This window comes from Poecilia formosa, unplaced genomic scaffold (assembly GCF_000485575.1).
Source record: "Poecilia formosa unplaced genomic scaffold, Poecilia_formosa-5.1.2 Scaffold558, whole genome shotgun sequence".
In the NCBI taxonomy this organism is placed as follows: Eukaryota; Metazoa; Chordata; class Actinopteri; order Cyprinodontiformes; family Poeciliidae; genus Poecilia; species Poecilia formosa.
Genome location: NW_006800497.1, coordinates 40743 through 57585, shown reverse-complemented (window position 1 = coordinate 57585; position 16843 = coordinate 40743). Strand labels below are relative to the sequence as shown.

Below are 16843 nucleotides of genomic sequence, written 5' to 3'. Positions count from 1 at the left end.
GTTAGCTAAAAGATGACTAGCTAATATCAATACAGCACGTTAAGCTTGTTAACAAGTAGCCTGTATGCTATTGATGTTGTTGTCTATGTTCAGCTACGTAGACTCATTTTGCCCCCACAAAATAAGTCGATGCCCCCCCTGTTAAACTCGTCAGGAGCCGGGGCTGGTCCGTAGTTCTCTAGATAAGAGGCTGAACAAGCAGCTGTGTATTTTGCCACCTGGGCGGTGGAGCGGTGAAGAGATGCTGAGGGAACCGTATCTGATGGGGAAACAGTAACACCAGTATTGTGAGTAGTTTCTTCTTCTTCTGTGGATTGTAGGAAGCAGCTATGTTTTGCGTCATACTATGCATGAGCTGGGGATTCTCTGGAAGAAAAGATCCGTTTTCTCGGTTTACACGACAACTGAAAACGGTACGTTTCAGAAACATCGCACTCTGGAACCCGTTTTCAATCTGTGCCGTTGTCAGAGAAAACATTCGGTGGTTTCGTGTAAATGCGCACTACAAACGCAACAAAACTCTTCCGTTTTCCCCCGAAATCGTTGTCGTGTAAACGGGGCCTATATCAGCTTAATATGACACGCAGAACCGTTGCCATGGCAACAAACATACAAACAGCTCCAGGTGTAGAAAGGGCAAAGATTACATTAAAAAAACACAAACACTTCCCACACGGAAAGTATGTAAACACACCAAAACAGAACATTCAATCCACTATAGATTTCTGTTTTTTGAATTTTCAGTCTTGATGTTTATTTTGCGACCATTAAAAAGTAATTGCCTAAACACTTGTGGTGGTTGATTAGCTAATTTAACCCTTCTAGGCGGGATGTGTCGGCGGCGACACATCCAAATTTGCAGTACCGTAATTCCGCCACACGTAGCGCTATCTGAAAAATTCCAACGGTTTCTGAAAGGGGAGGCGTTGCCCTTTCCAGCAAGTATCGGGTTAATACGGCAACTTCACAGCTTCAGCTGCAGAGAGGTAATTAATCCGGGGGGCACTCGTTTTATAGACGGCATATTGCGAAAATAACTTGCTGGATATTGAAAGTTCCAGTTGTTATCGATACATGGGTAAGTATATCATCTCACAGGACATTTAAAGAACTACTTACAATTAAAATAAGGAAGGTTTATTTAGGCAGACGCTTGAAACTCCGGCGTAAAACACCTGCTCTACTGATAATCTGTCATACAGTAGATGTGTGGGTTGCCTTATTTTTGTGCTAACTGAACTGAAAGACACTGAACTATGCAGCTTGGGTATGCTAAGTTTGTCAAAGTTAAGCTACAGCAACTAACCTACTCCCCATATTTTATGTATATTTTTTTTAATTAAAACTTTTCACTGACATGCAAAATGTGATTTCCTTGGATGTTATCTTGCTGTTATAATGTTGACAAGCATAACATTGCATTCCTTTTTCAGATTCTTTGTTAATTTCCTGACCACCGATATTCCTGACTCAATGCAAAGCAGTAGCCCATGTGTCGCACTGTTGGTGGGGACATGTCCACACCAATCTTTGGTATACCAATCTCCAGATAGAAAATATAGATATTATTTAATTTTTGATGTATCCAAAGCAAGGTATGGAACTATAGCAAAAATAGGTAAATGGCAAAAATAATAATTTTACATATAGTAAATGTTGTTTTTTAATAATAATAGATTTATAAATCCAACCATTTATGTACTCATCACTAATTTGACTTATTTTGTGATCCATTTAATGACTTATTTATTTGTGTCAGTCTGGCCGTTCATAGAACTAATTAAACAAATAAATTCTATATTATGAATACTGAAATATTGATACATGCCTTTAAGAGATTTAATGAATTCAATTGCAATTAATGAATGTTTTAAAAATAAAGATATTTATATTATAAGTTTCTTCTGAACATGTTCTCTCTTGTGTATAGATACTGTTATTTGTTTATCCACTATAATATATTTCTTTATGTACTTATTGATTCACATATTTTTATGATATGTATACATAAATATATAACAAGTCACTCATTTTTTGAATCATAAAACTTTGACACTCCATAAAAAGGAGTGGGACACACGAGGCAAAGAATTTTCCCCATATAAAAAAAACAGTATACCTCCAGAACCTTCCCAGTGATGTACTTCTTACAGCTCTCACACTGGATGCCAAACATAGCATGGTAATCCATCTCACAGTAGGGGATCCCATCTCTGTTTGGGCAACACATGAGAAATTATCTAGAGACAGCACACAGCAACAGACATGCTTAATACCACACAGATAATCTAGTGTCTAACATATCCAGTCAGAACACTTTGTCTTGACACTTTGCCAAGACAAAGTGTCCTATCTTGGCATTTCAGGTATACTACATACAGAAATAGTTGCCTACATGACAGCATTTCAAAAAAGATGAAGATGGATGGAGATTACTTGATTGAATCAAGACTGGATCTGGCATCAAAGTAAACAGGTCGGATTCATGAAATAACCTGTACATGTACAAGCTTTAAGCATTTGGATTATTGGATTTGTGTGAGAGTGTGTTTGTGTGTGTGGCCTTGTACTTGATACATTGTAAGGACCATTTTCCTAACATGCAATACGTTGTGGGGACACACTGTGAGGATCAAGGCCTGGTCCACAGGAGAAGTGTTGTTTATGGGTTAGGGTCATGGTTAGGCTGTAGTGGTGAACGGAAGTCAAAGCAAAATCCAGGTAAAGATGAAGGAAAATAATATGTGTTTGTGTGGTTCCATGGCCAATACAAAACTCCTTTGTGTTTTTCATGAACACAAAGGAGCTGTTTGTCACCGGAGGTCTGTGTGAACCTTTCTTGAAGACATTTTGTCAATCTGGTGAAGGAGCTAATTCATTCCTAGTCAAGCCCAGCAAACAGCAGTTAGAAGGAACACATTACAGCAAATATGACATATTGCATTGTATTTAGTTTACAGTCGGACTGTCATGGGATATGTTTGATTTGGAGATGCCAGAAACCTTCTGGAAATCTTCCAGTTGAGCAGTGGTTCCCAAACCTTTCCAGCTTCTTCTGACACACAAAATAAAGTGCAAGAGAGTCTTGACACCAACTCTTGGTTGAGCACACAAACATTTTTACAGAGTCAATTAAAAAGAGGATAGCTGGACCTCTGTTAATAGCTAGAGTAACTTACTTGCTTATGTACTCAGCATTGAGCACCTTGTTGCACACTTTACACTTGAAGCAGCCCAGGTGCCAGTGCTTGTCCAGAGCAACAAGAGACTGTTCATTCTTGAACTCCCTCCCACAACCACAACAGTCTGCACAGAGCACATGTAGATGAAGATAGAAGAAGTTAGCTTCAGTTTCATCATGGAGTAAAAGTGACATCAGATATTATGCGAAAATTCAAGTTCATGGGGATGGAACACAGAGTTCAGGTTTGGGACAGGAACTAGAATCAGTACTAACTGTGGACAGCCTGAATGGGTGCTGGGCTGTTGGCAGGCAGAGGTTGGGTACACTTCTGGCAGATACACTCTTTTCCATTAAATGTCACCCGATCACCAGCTGGGAATGGCTGCCTGAAAACAAACATATAAAATCAGATGAAAGATTTCACTGGGGCTGCGCCATGTGACAAGAGTTAGGTTTAAAGTTAGGAGAACAAACCCTGAGCCATCACTGACACCTATCAGCTGTTAATGAGAGGTCTTCATGGGAATATGATGACACATTGAATAGAAGTGTTCATAAAAAGGTCCAACTGTCATCAACCATACAAAAAGATTTGGTTATCTTCTCTAAACTCTTCTCATATTGTTTCGTTGTGGTTCTGAAAAGAAAATAGACATTTTTCATATTTTTTATAGTATATTTCAATCTATTCACACATCCCCCAGAATGTACCAGAATGTTCATGAGCATCATGGGCAGGGGCGCGGCATAGGGGGGGAAAGTGATGACAATTCTAGGGCCCTGACTAACAGGGGGCCCTCCACAATTTATTTATGTATTTTTTGTTCATAGAAATAAAATTAAAAAAAATCGGGGCCGTGTCAGTTACAAAATTAATTATATTGTATTTTCAAAGATTGTTTTTAGCAGTAAAAATTTAATGTTCCGACTCCCAGATCAAAAAACACACATCCATATTTGCCCTGACCCCCCTATCTGCGTTAAATGGTTCGTTCCTGCTTGGAGCGCTTCAGAGTGATGCTGTTAGCAGCAATCAGTAGGAAACAAGAACAACTGTGGCAGTTACTATGCTGCTAAGAGAAGTTATAAAATCAGGTTTTCAAAAAAAAGAGAGAGGGAGAGAGAGAATAAGGCAAGAGTGTTAATTTATAACCCAAATTTTCTCCAAAAGATGGGTAGACTGTGTGAGATTATCAACCATTTAGCATAATTAGCTTAGCTACAGACTACTGATTACATCCATTCCACTAGCATTGAATGAATTAAGGAAAAAACTACCAACATATTCATATTCATATATTTAACTTGTTCCCTGTGCCTTTTACGACTTAACAGATGAGTCAGTCAGCAGCAGCTCTAACCCACATCCCTCCTGACCTATAATCTCCTAAGTGAAATTAAAGCTGCAGTATGTAACAAAAAATGTTTTTTTTTTCACATATTTTTAAAAATTGTCATCATGTTGTGACAGTATGGTATGAGAGGTAATCTGTGAAAAATCTATTTCCTCTGCCTTCTCCCAGTGCTAGAAACAACCAGTCAGTGGCAGGAGAGTTTTAGTGCTGTCAATCACAATCTCATGTGGTGCTGCTCATCCTTCCTCCTCCTAGATTTGTATCGCGCTGCAGCTAGCATAGTACAGAGGTCTGCAGATTCAAACTGTGAATGCTCAGTTTAGTTAGCATAGCTACCAATGACAGCAGATAAACGGTTTCTTGAAATGATAAGTTGTTTCTCCACTATTAGCACATTTAGCAGTGAGTGAATGAAGTTGATTGACAGCGCTTAAGAGCGTCCTACTAGTTCTGATTGGTCATTTTGGTCAGAACGGTGCATTACTTTAACCAGTAATAGTAATTCAGGGAGGAGATGGAGGAGATTTATTGTTTTCACAGATTATCTGTCTCATAACAAACTGCTACAACATGATGACAGCTTTAACAAATGTGGAGAAAACATATTTTTTTTATTAAAGTTATGTACTGCAGCTTGAATAAAATGCAGCTACGTAGCATTTTTGAGAAGTCTGGATTGCTTTATGTGTAGTTGCACGTTGCTTTTGACTGTTGCTCATGGAGAGACATTTCAGTATCTAAAACTAATAGAAAAAATTTAAGCAACCTACTTGCATACTGTATGTGGACTGTTGGATGTTAAATTCATGAGCAGTAAATATTGTGCTAATTATCAGTATTGAACCAAAGAAAGCAAGGCAGTTGCAAGCCTTTAAAATGTGACACTTTTAATGGGTCAAATAGACTCAAAAAATTGTAACAGCAGCTATGCAGGGGGGCCCAAACAAATTTTTCGTCAGGGGCCCAAGATTCCTGGCAGCGCCCCTTATCATGGGATTGGTATTTTTGTTGGAAGATAGGTGGACGACTCTCTGTCTCCTTCAGTGTCAGTGAATGGGAAGATGTGAAAGATACTGATTCATAATTTGAGAGTAGATGCTCCTTCCCAAACNCTGCCTTCTCCCAGTGCTAGAAACAACCAGTCAGTGGCAGGAGAGTTTTAGTGCTGTCAATCACAATCTCATGTGGTGCTGCTCATCCTTCCTCCTCCTAGATTTGTATCGCGCTGCAGCTAGCATAGCACAGAGCTCTGCAGATTCAAACTGTGAATGCTCAGTTTAGTTAACATAGCTACCAATGACAGCAGATAAACGGTTTCTTGAAAAGATAAGTTGTTTCTCCACTATTAGCACATTTAGCAGCGAGTGAATGAGGCTAACTGACAGCGCTTAAGAGCATCCTACTAGTTCTGATTGGTCATTTTGGTCAGAACGGTGCATTACTTTAACCAGTAATAGTAGTTCAGGAAGGAGATGGAGGAGATTTATTGTTTTCACAGATTATCTGTCTCATAACAAACTGCTACGACATGATGACAGCTTTAACAAATGTGGAGAAAACATATTTTTTTATTAAAGTTATGTACTGCAGCTTGAATAAAATGCAGCTACGTAGCATTTTTGAGAAGTCTGGACTGCTTTATGTGTAGTTGCACGTTGCTTTTGACTGTTGCTCATGGAGAGACATTTCAGTATCTAAAACTAATAGAAAAAATGTAAGCAACCTACTTGCAAACTGTATGTGGACTGTTGGATGTTAAATTCATGAGCAGTAAATATTGTGCTAATTATCAGTATTGAACCAAAGAAAGCAAGGCAGTTGTAAGCCTTTAAAATTGTGACGCTTTTTATGGGTCAAATAGACTCAAAAAATTGTAACAGCAGCTGTGCAGGGGGGCCCAAACAAATTTTTCATCAGGGGCCCAAGATTCCTGGCAGCGCCCCTGATCATGGGATTGGTGTTTTTGTTGGAGGATAGGTGGACAACTCTCTGTCGCCTTCAGTGTCAGTGAATGGGAAGATGTGAAAGATACTGATTCATAATTTGAGAGTAGATGCTCCTTCCCAAACCTGTAAGGATTAAACAGCTATAATCAGGGCCGTGCAGAGACCACTAAAGGGCCAGGTGCTCAAAAAAATAAGGGCACATCTAACCGCATTCTAGGACAGAATATTAAAGCCACACAGCTTTCAGAGTTTAATAAACAATGATAAATTACAAAATTGTGACATATACAATCAAAGCTAAGGAACATCTCTATATAGAGCATATAACTATGCATATGTAAGATATTTTATTAGTAATTTCTTTCTTCAGGTCTATTTTGTTATAGGAAAGTATTGCAATATTCAAACCCGCAATTTAGCAAGATATGTAAATCAGAGCTTGGACCACCAGACATATTTTGTCTTTACAGAATTACACTATTAAAAATATAAACAAGGGCACAATGCAACCTTTTAGTGGACTGTAATCTATATAAAAAAAGAGCTGCCTGTTTGCTACACTTGCAGTGGAGATGAAGATGGTTCATTCAGGAAAGCAGAGCTACATCAACGTGGAACTGCAGAAAAACGATGAAAAAAAAACAAAAGCAAAAATTGAATTGTTAATGCATGTCACCATGAGAAAAACCTACTGAGTTTTGCTTAAAAAAAAAAAACTTTTTAAAAAATTAAAATCACACAGTTTTGTCTCATGAAGTGATTTATTTTTTATTTTTTTCAAAACAAACTTATTTGTACTTGTCATAAATCTTTTCTTGCTATTCTAAGTTTTTGTTTGTGACTCAAAGTTTTGCTTGTGATTCTCACATGACATCGGGGCAGGGCCTAAAATCGCAACAAAAGATTTCTGATGTGTGCAAATACAAGTTTGTTTGGCAAATAACTTTTTAAGNATGTGGACTGTTGGATGTTAAATTCATGAGCAGTAAATATTGTGCTAATTATCAGTATTGAACCAAAGAAAGCAAGGCAGTTGCAAGCCTTTAAAATGTGACACTTTTAATGGGTCAAATAGACTCAAAAAATTGTAACAGCAGCTATGCAGGGGGGCCCAAACAAATTTTTTGTCAGGGGCCCAAGATTCCTGGCAGTGCCCCCGAGTTCAATAGTCACTTTGAAGCTAAGTATTTAGCTTCATTATAATTAGATCAGTAAAGCTCAGAGCTAAATATTTAGCTCAGAGCTAATTATCTAAGTAAATATATGAACATGGTGAAAAAAAAGATGACTTTGAAAAATAAACTAGTTTCCACTTTGGGTTAATAACCCAAAATTATTGCAGTTAACTTTTGACTGTGACTTTACACTATTGCTAGGTGTAAAGTTACACCCAGCAATAGTGGGTGTGACTGGGTGTGTAAAGTCACCCATTGGGTGTATTTGCATTGGGTGACCGATTCTACGTCATCTGACACCCAGCATTAGTGTAAAGTCACAGTCAAAAGTTAACTACAATAATTTGGGTGCAGAAACTAACAATGCCACATTTTGCAGCGACCACTTTCTAACACTTTATTTTATATTAGCACTTTCTAATAGAAAGTGCTAATATAAAATATTACCTGATATTTTATATTTATTTTGGATATTTTTGGACACCATTCATATGCAAGGTAAACTATATTATTTTTATGCCCTTGGTTGATAGTCTGCAGAGTGCTAATGTTAGCAGCTAGCTCAGTCCCGAGTCCCAGACAGAAAATATGTTTATTCAGTGGGACTTTAATGCTAAAAAAAATAAAATAAAATAAAAATTAAGCTAAATAACTTAAATATAGCCTACCCATACAGTCGCAGTGAGCTGTGACTATTCAACCACATGGTTCATGTCTGGACACGAAGTATATTCATGGGATATATGAACATGGAATTTCTGTAGATGGCAGTGAATGGTTGACCTACGTTGGACCTGAATCCAGCGTCCTACGACTCAACATGGACTCCAGCATGAATTCGGGTTTACAGAAGCTAAATAAATTGTTATCAGGAGATTCAAGCATAACAACATGGGTTAACTTATTAGAATCATTATATAGACTAATTACTTAAAATAGCACAACTCACCAGGCAGAAATGGTTGACCTAACCTGAAACTAGAATGCTATTCTCCAGGCTTTTGAAAACTTTCACCCAGCTCATCATATATGAGGTTTGCAGCTCCAGATAGTTATGTGGATCATCTCGACACCAGGTAAATCCTTAAGATTATAAGAGAAGTCTTTTCACTAGACGGATATGATATTTATGATCATATCCTAAATATACACATATTTTTTCTCAATGTGTGCAAGCCCATTTAGAGTATTGTTGTACTCGCTGTGATCCATTTTGCTCTGTTTTGAATTGAAGAAATCCACTTCTGGACCTCCATCTGAATTTCACACGTCATCCGAGGCTAAATATTTAACTCTAAACCAAAATAACTAGGTCAAAGGTTGAGCCCATATTGGAAAGTGGATCATAGTTAGTTATGAACCACATAACTAACTGTCTGAAACCCAGCAATAGCTGCAGTTGGGTTTGAATAGTAAATACAAACACTTAAATTGATTAAAAAATGCATATTTCGTCTAAATGACATTTTATTTGATAGGCTTGGCCCATCAGTATATTGTAGAAAGCGTGATGTGATTATACCAAATATCTCCTTGAAGCTGTATAGACAAAAAAAAAAAAAATCCAAAAATGAAGAAAATGATCAAAGGCCCTGAACACCTCACATTTTGAGCCCATTTCCCTTTAATCATGACAAGAATTAAGCATAATGAGAGCACTGGTGATGATACTCATTTCCCATTAAATGAATAACTAAATGATGAGTGAAGACCTTAACCAAAAGTTGTCATGAACTTGTACTTTGGACCAGGTGGGCAAACAGTGGGAATCACAAAAACCAAAGCCTAAAAGAGGAAGTTATCAAGAGGAACATGCATCAATATCACAATATAAAATGTAACAAATTCGAACAGAGAAAATTTTCATCAAGAGCTGTGGCATGTATGAGAATATGTAAGACTCTAGAAATTCCATGTCCGCTTACATTCTCACAGAACAGGCTCCCCCTACACAAGTTGAAGCTGACAAAATATCAGGTTTTACTTGACTTTCCTTTTAAACACCTAATACTCTTGGTGGCACTAGCAAACCAGAGAGCTGAATGGATTTTCACTTCAAGGATGGATTCAATGAAAAAATGCATTAATCATTGAAACTTATCAAAACAAAACAAAGCAAACATGAGTCTGAACATAATAGATGGCAGTACTGAAAAGATACATGAGCAAGAAGGAGGTACAGTGTGTGACATTTTGGTCATTGTGCCTCAGCGTTTCATATTATATGAATACATGGAATGCTAAAAAAATGATAAAGTTTCACATCTTAACACAGCCTATAAAAATAACCAGGCAGCACCTGAAAGCACTCCTGTTAAAACATACAGATCTAAAAGGGGTGAAACCGAAGCTCAGGTAATAACAGCACACATTCTCACTACAAAATCATAAATCCCTTGATTAATTTCTGTTGACTTTTTAACATGAGTGCAGCAGCAGCTACAATATGTAAACAACACACTGAGGGGGGAGCATTAGCAAAGGATAGCAAGGATTGGCTTTGGGATGTTGTGTCCACATGGTGGGTGGGGTTTGGTCAGCTGTCTTGCTGGAGGCCGTTTGTGGTCCAAGAACTCAACTGCAACACAGGTCACATGACCGTTAGATAAAACATGGTTTCACTTGATTCTTCACCATATGGTTGTGCTTTGGGGTTGATCGTACTTGGTGGGGACGGTGAGTGAGCCGGAGCGGTGGAAGTGGATGTTCTGCCACTTGCTATCACGGCGGTGCCAGATGCGGGTCTCCTCGGACTGCATGGTACGCGGCATGCCGTTGCTGTCGATGTACTGTGTGAGGCGGATGTAGGCAATGCAGGCCGCCTCGTCCCCGATCAGGTGGACGTGGGGGTTCAGCAGGATGGTGTGGATGGGCAGTTTCCCCTTAGACAGAGCTGCGGAGAACAAAAGAAAACCAACCGGGACCCCTGAGAACACCGATGAACATACAGGCGATCTTAATTTTTGAGCAGTGATGTGATAAAATGGAGATCTGAGATTGGATAAAATGCAGGTAGACTTTTCATCAGAAAATTTGAAAATGCAAATATGAACATCCAGTCTTCAACCCGACGCTGAACTCCGAGTAACCAGATAACAAAGGGTGCAGAAGCTGCAGTAGCACTACAGATGGAAGCTAATTCTGTGAAATTCGGTCCAGTCCAGACTGTAAACCAGCTGACCAGGTCTTTCTTTTTATGGCAGTTCAGCCATGTTTGCCTTCACTTTTACCACTTGAATAAGTTGGGCAGGCCATGAAATTAGCATTTCACAATAAAGTTCATTTTCTAGAGCAGGAGTTTTATACCCATATTACCATGAATGATGTGATATGTGCCACAGCGTACTTTTAGTGGGCCGTGATCATGCAGTTATACAGAAATACTTGTCTTGTGTCATCAGCATGCACAGAAAAAGATGTTGTAATACTCTGAGCAAAGGAAACAATATAACTATTGAATAATTTAAAGTGTATCAATACTTTTTATACGAAATGGTATGCAAACACATATTAGCAGCATATACACTCACCGGCCACGCTATTAGGTACACCTGTCCAACTGCTCATTAACGCAAATGTTGAATCAGCCAATCACATGACAGCAACCCAATACCTTTAGGCAAGTAGACATGGCCAGACACCAACAACTCAGTTTCTGAATATTTCAGAAACTACTGATTTACTGAGATTTTCATGCACAACCATCTCTAAGGGTTTAGTTCTGTGGGCGCAAATACCTTGTTGATGCCACAGGTCAGAGGAGAATGGCCAGACTGGTTCGAGCTGATAGAACAGCAACAGTAACTCAAGTTTGCCACTCGTTACAACCGAGAAGAGCATCTGTGAATGCACAATATGTGTGTGCCCGGCCACTGCTGTCAGCTAACAGGAAACTGAGGCTACAATTCGTACAGGCTCACCAAAATTGGACAATGGAAGATTGGAAAAATGTTGCCTGGTCTGATGAATCTCGATTTCTGCTGCAACATTCGGATGGTAGGGTCAGAATTTGGTGTCAACATCATGAAAGCATGGATGCATCATGCCTTGTATCAACAGTTCAGGCTGGTGGTGGTGGTGTGATGCTGTGGGGGGACATTTTCCTGGCACACTTTGGGTCCATTACTACCAACTGACTGATGGACCCAAAGTGTCAACACCACGGCCTACCTGAGTACTGTGGTAATAAAGTATCTCCATCCCTTTATTACCACAGTGTTCTGATCTTCTGATGGCTACATTCAGCAGGATACCGTGCTATGATATGAACTGTGAACCATCTCAGACTGGTTTCTTGAACACGACAATTAGTTCACTGAACTCAAATGGCTTCCACAGTCACCAGATGTGGTGGAACGGGAGATTTTCATCATGGATGTGCAGCCGACAAATCTGCAGAAACTGCATGATGCTATCATATCAATATGGACCAGAGTCTGAGGGATGTTTTCAGAACCTTGTTGAATCTACAAAGGATTAACTAAAGACAGTTCTGAAAGGGGTCCTACTAGCAAGGTGTACCTAATAAAGTGGCCGGTGATTGTAGACCGCGCAAAAACTTGACTTGTGAAAGATTTTTGAGGTATTCTTTAGGTATCCACCTAAAAAATCAGTTTTTTACTGGATGTCCATGTCTGATCAGCTTTTCATTTCACAGCTACATGAATTTATCTCCTCTTCTGCACACTTACTTTCATAAAAGCTCAATCTACTAGAGGTTTCTGCCTACAGCAATGGATAATTGTTTATTTGCTGCTCAGTAGTCATGGATTCACCTATTTTTATAGAGCATGGAGCTTGGGTCATTGAAATACAATGACAAAATGCTACGTGGCATGCGATTGGCTGCCGTTTGCAAAGCATTCAATCCATTTATTGATTGTAACTTCAAAGAGCCGCTAATGTAGATAGACTGTTTCCATTATGCATATCAGTGTATATTTGTTGTTTGAACTATTAAAATAGGCAGTCATAGGAGTTTATAGAGGGGGTCTCAAATATTTCCAGATTTTAGCTATTTACGGCCAGTTGTTGTGTTCAACAACTGGCCGTAAATACCAGGGGTCTCCTGTATTACCAACCTAAACAAAATAAATATAGAAAAATAGAAGCTAGAATGCAGACTCATTTATTTTGAACAGACAATAAAAAGTAAAAACAGAAAAATATAGGAAATAATCATGCCACCTGACATGCCAATTTGCTTCAAAAGGAGCATAAGATGCAAGAATTTATGATTTCCTGCCCCTCACATCAACATGCAAACATTTAAATCTCCCAATATCAGAAAACCAGAAAAATAAGAAAACATATTATATGAGTAACAAGAAAAAAAAAGAGTATATTACCAACCAAGTGTGTGCGTGTATTTTTGAATTGGCTTTCCAACAAGAAACCTTGAACTTTGACCCCAGAATTTCCAGAAAATCTTTACCGTTTTCAAAATAGAAGCGGTGGAACTCTGTGCCTTCGACCAGGTTTCCCAAAGCCTCAGGTTCAAATGATGTGAGACCAGGGTCACAAATCTTCCTGAAACAGACAATCACATTAGATTTGCCTGAAGAGAGAAAGTTACAGAAACACATATATGAAGCTAGCTGAACTCACGTGTAGGCCTCAAAGTCTCCGTTGTTGATGGCCTCAATCAGCTGCTCTGTCACTTTGATGATCTCCTGCTTACGGGCTGCAAAAGACACATCCAAGAAAGTTACTGTTTGTTGTAAATGGTGAACTGAAACACAAGTTGGAATTTTGAGCTTTATGAGAGCACTGATGATAATCATGTTCAGGAAGGGAAGCTCACAGTTTGAGGCATGGCTCACACACAGTCACATGGAGAAGAATGAATTAGAGGCTGGTTGGAGGTGAAGGGGATGGAACTCAATGCAACATCAATATTACCTTTCATGCTAAAGAGGTAAGCTAGGAGACAATGAATGCAAATAGTAAGTAGTGCATCCTTCACACAGAAACCTGTGTACCTTGGACAGCTTCAGTGTTGTTTCCAGCTAACTGAACACTGACACTCTGCTGTCCGGTCACATGTCCAAGAATGGTCACCAAGACCAGGATACCACCTACTGATGACTGACACATACTTCTGCTGAGAAGGTCCAAAAACAAGCCGCTCCGCTGTCAGAGAACAGACAAAAATAAGGCAGTGGTCCTGCATCCAACAGCACCACTTAGTTCTGATTGACCATTTGTGAAACTACTGAAACACTGCCCGTCCCCTCATGGACTTTACTTTGCAAGTAAAGACACTACAGATAAGGTTGCTGATGCACATCCAGCTAAAAAAAAAACAAAAACAAAAAAAAAAACAGCTCATTACAAAACTCAAAGTCTTTAACTTTTAGACAGATTATGAGTTGTGGGAATAAGAGTTGTTTCCCAGTGAAAGAGGGTGGGCGATATGAAAGTATGTAACTTTTATCAAAGCCCTCTTGTCCTACGTGGACACACCCGGCAGGATTCACCCTGGATTTATTCATGATAACAGGATTTCTGCTGTTTGGAGATTGCAGATACCTGGATTATCGATAAATTTATGACGGACTTGGTCGAACTAGCGAACACTCGGACTGTTGGTGTGGACAGAGATGCAAGTTGGATGTGAGTCTTGCTGAGACTCGCAGCCCAGCTGAGGACTCTAAAACTCACCAACAGGATGGAATCGATCTTGGAGAAGTTGCTAGTTTCGGTTCAGTGGAACGACCAAAATAGTTTGGATAATTGGGAACTGAGATGTATCGGAGAGACTTTAGGGAAGATTGAAATTTATAATCTTCCCGACCTAATTGGCTTTCCCCATGTGGCCTTGGAAGGGCTGCATATCTCTAATCTCCTTGAAGATATGTAAACACAACGCTCCTTCCCTCCTCACCCCCTGCTGTTTCCATGGAGCTGTAGAGCTGAGCGCTCCCAAGGACATCATTCCTTGATAACACCTTTATCGGACTTCTGCCAGGAGGCTGAGCAACGTGGTTTCATGGCCCTGTGACGTCACGGCCTTCACTCATGTCTTTGTTTTGCCCTTTGTTTTGTCTGAGTGTTGCCATTTGCCCTAATGTGTCCTTTCCTCTTTTTATTTTATTCTGTTAGAAACTGTGGAGTACTCACTTTTAACCCAGAAAAGGAATTAGAACAAACTTGGAATCCAGAGACTCTCGTTTAGTCTCTTTAGCTTATTTTCTTCTTTAAAGCCAATGGATAAGGAACCATATTAGATCTGTACTTTTCTCTACTTATTTACACTTGGAAAATATCTGGAGTAGCGTCCAGGGTTTATTCAAGGATTCAAGTTTTTTTTTTTTATTGTCGTACCAGCTTTGCTTGTTTGTGGTATGAAATTTATAGAACCTGAATAGGACCAAGGACATCATGTAGGTTTCTTGATTAATTTTAAAATCACAGAAACTGCAGCAGTTTACTTAGAACTGGAACTCTGTGTCTGTAGAACTTGAGTTCACTTTTTCAATGAAAACTGACCTGGAAAGGACAGTCTGTTGTCTGTCACGGTCTAAAACAGTCTTTCTCAACCCTGGTCCTCAGGCCCCCTGCTCTGCATGTTTTAGATGTGCCTCTCTTCCAGAACAGCTGATTCAAATGATTGCATGATCATCAAGTACTGCAGAAGCCTGTTAATCACCCAGAGATACAATTCAGGTGTGTGGCAGAAGGGAAATACCTAAAACATGCAGGACAGGGGGTCGGTGAGGACCAGAGTGGAGAAACACTGATCTAAAACATTGAATGTAAAAAAATCTTGATAAGTAAAAATATAATCCTAGTTACCACCAATATTTGTAAGCAGCATGAATCAAAGTTAGCAAATGGACTTTAGCTCAGCTCAAGATTGTAGCTTCCTTCCAGCTACCATGACACTTACAGTGGGAGTCGGTGGGATCTTGGTCAGCCAGTGGTGCTCTGTGCTGGGTGTCAGTGCCCTGTGTGGGGGCGTACTGGGGACCGCAGTGGGATGCAGTGAAATGGTCAGAGAAAAGGACCAGGAGGACAGATGTGATGAAAAGGAGCAGGTAGGCAGCCATCAGTGACCATAGGATGAACTGGCTGCACTCTTCACCACTAGGCCAAATGCTTGGAGAATACCAGCAGGAGGAAAAGGAAGAGGAGGAGGAGGATGAAGAATGTGAGAGCAAAGGGGGAGAGGCTGAGTACTTTAGGTGCTTCAGGTGGAAGATTTGGTGACTAGAGTACGGAGAGTGTGCTGAGGATGATGGGAAATGAGATGGAAATGCAGCAGGGATGACAAAGAAAATGAGATGGAAATACAGTAAACATGAAGAAATACATGCAGTATGAGCAGAAAATGACCATTTGTTCTTCACTCTTTAACCAGCAAGGAACAAATCACACAGACAACAGGAAGCAGAAGACAGTAATGGAACTCTTTCTCTCCAAAATGGTGGCTCCGAGAAGCCTGCAGCGCCGTAATGCTACATCACGTCATGTGATGGGAGGAGCCCCAAAAGAACAATCTAGGAACGGCTGTTCAGAAATGGTATAGATCTGGCAACCCACTGCTGACGCACTGTACTGGCTGATGCAAATGACACTGTCAGTTTTTAGGGCAACATTTCCCCTGACAATTGCAACTTCATCTAAACCTCCTTCAAAAAAAAAAAAATCACAAAGTATTCATATAAATGCACAGTAGGCAGGACCAGAAACATTCAGAGAAAAGCCAAGTTGGGAACACCCATTCATTCCTTCATCATTTCATACAGAAAGTTTTTCTCTAATAAATAGTGGCACATCCAGTTTTTGTTAATAGAAAAAAAAAAGTTTTCCATCCATCCATTCTTAGTGCAGCGTCTCAAAAAGGCTGGTTCCTTTCTCCAGGAGTTGGATGGGAGGCGAGGTACAACTCCATGCAGAAACATCCTGGATTCAAACCCAGACCTTCTAAGAACAGCTCCGCTTTGCAGCCCAAATCTTTTTCAAGTCCAATTAAAACAGAAGATTAAAGAATAGTAATATGGCTTTTTTTTACACATCTACAAAAGCCAGACTGTTTGTATTCTTATGTTGTTGCTCTGCCATTTTAAGTCTGCCACGTATTAGATATTGTCTCAGTCCAGAACAATTGAATCCAGTGCTGCTAGAATTAATTGGCTCCCTCTTGGTCAATTTCTCTTCTTTCCTTGATTTCAAAGTCAG

The 16843-nt window shown here is 39.6% G+C and overlaps 2 protein-coding genes across 15 annotated transcripts in view; both read right to left on the bottom strand.

The window, feature by feature from the left end:
* Positions 1-2008: 2008 nt before the first annotated feature.
* Positions 2009-3601, bottom strand: LOC103129594 (actin-binding LIM protein 2-like). The gene is made up of 3 exons (XM_016665228.1): positions 3458-3601; positions 3180-3306; positions 2009-2213 (listed from the first exon to the last, which is right to left on the bottom strand). Exons 1-3 carry the CDS (start codon positions 3582-3584, stop codon positions 2024-2026), a joined length of 444 nt encoding a protein of 147 aa, XP_016520714.1. The 5' UTR covers positions 3585-3601; the 3' UTR covers positions 2009-2023.
* Positions 3602-9109: 5508 nt separating this feature from the next.
* The window catches only part of LOC103129593 (calcium/calmodulin-dependent protein kinase type II delta 1 chain), a 43904-nt gene continuing 36170 nt past the window's right edge, over positions 9110-16843 (bottom strand). For 8 of the 14 annotated variants that reach the window (XM_016665247.1, XM_016665252.1, XM_016665254.1 and 5 more), the window contains 4 exons: positions 13268-13343; positions 13095-13189; positions 10325-10553; positions 9110-10238 (listed from right to left, as the gene is read on the bottom strand). In XM_016665247.1, coding sequence (XP_016520733.1) covers positions 10235-10238; positions 10325-10553; positions 13095-13189; positions 13268-13343 — 404 coding nt within the window. In that variant the 3' untranslated portion in view covers positions 9110-10234. Of the gene's footprint in view, positions 10239-10324; positions 10554-13094; positions 13190-13267; positions 13344-13561; positions 13583-16843 lie in introns of all 14 variants that reach the window. The other 6 variants (XM_016665249.1, XM_016665250.1, XM_016665256.1 and 3 more) reach the window with 1 other exon arrangement.

What these genes read in the sequence shown, in the direction of transcription:
- LOC103129594 (XM_016665228.1), bottom strand. Translation starts at nt 3,584, where the DNA reads ATGTTTGTTTTCAGGCAGCCATTCCCAGCTGGTGATCGGGTGACATTT. An exon ending in ACCCATTCAGGCTGTCCACA is followed by an intron (nt 3,307 to 3,457) that starts GTTAGTACTGAT and finishes TGCTCTGTGCAG; the next exon opens with ACTGTTGTGGTTGTGGGAGG. An exon ending in AATGCTGAGTACATAAGCAA is followed by an intron (nt 2,214 to 3,179) that starts GTAAGTTACTCT and finishes TTGCCCAAACAG; the next exon opens with AGATGGGATCCCCTACTGTG.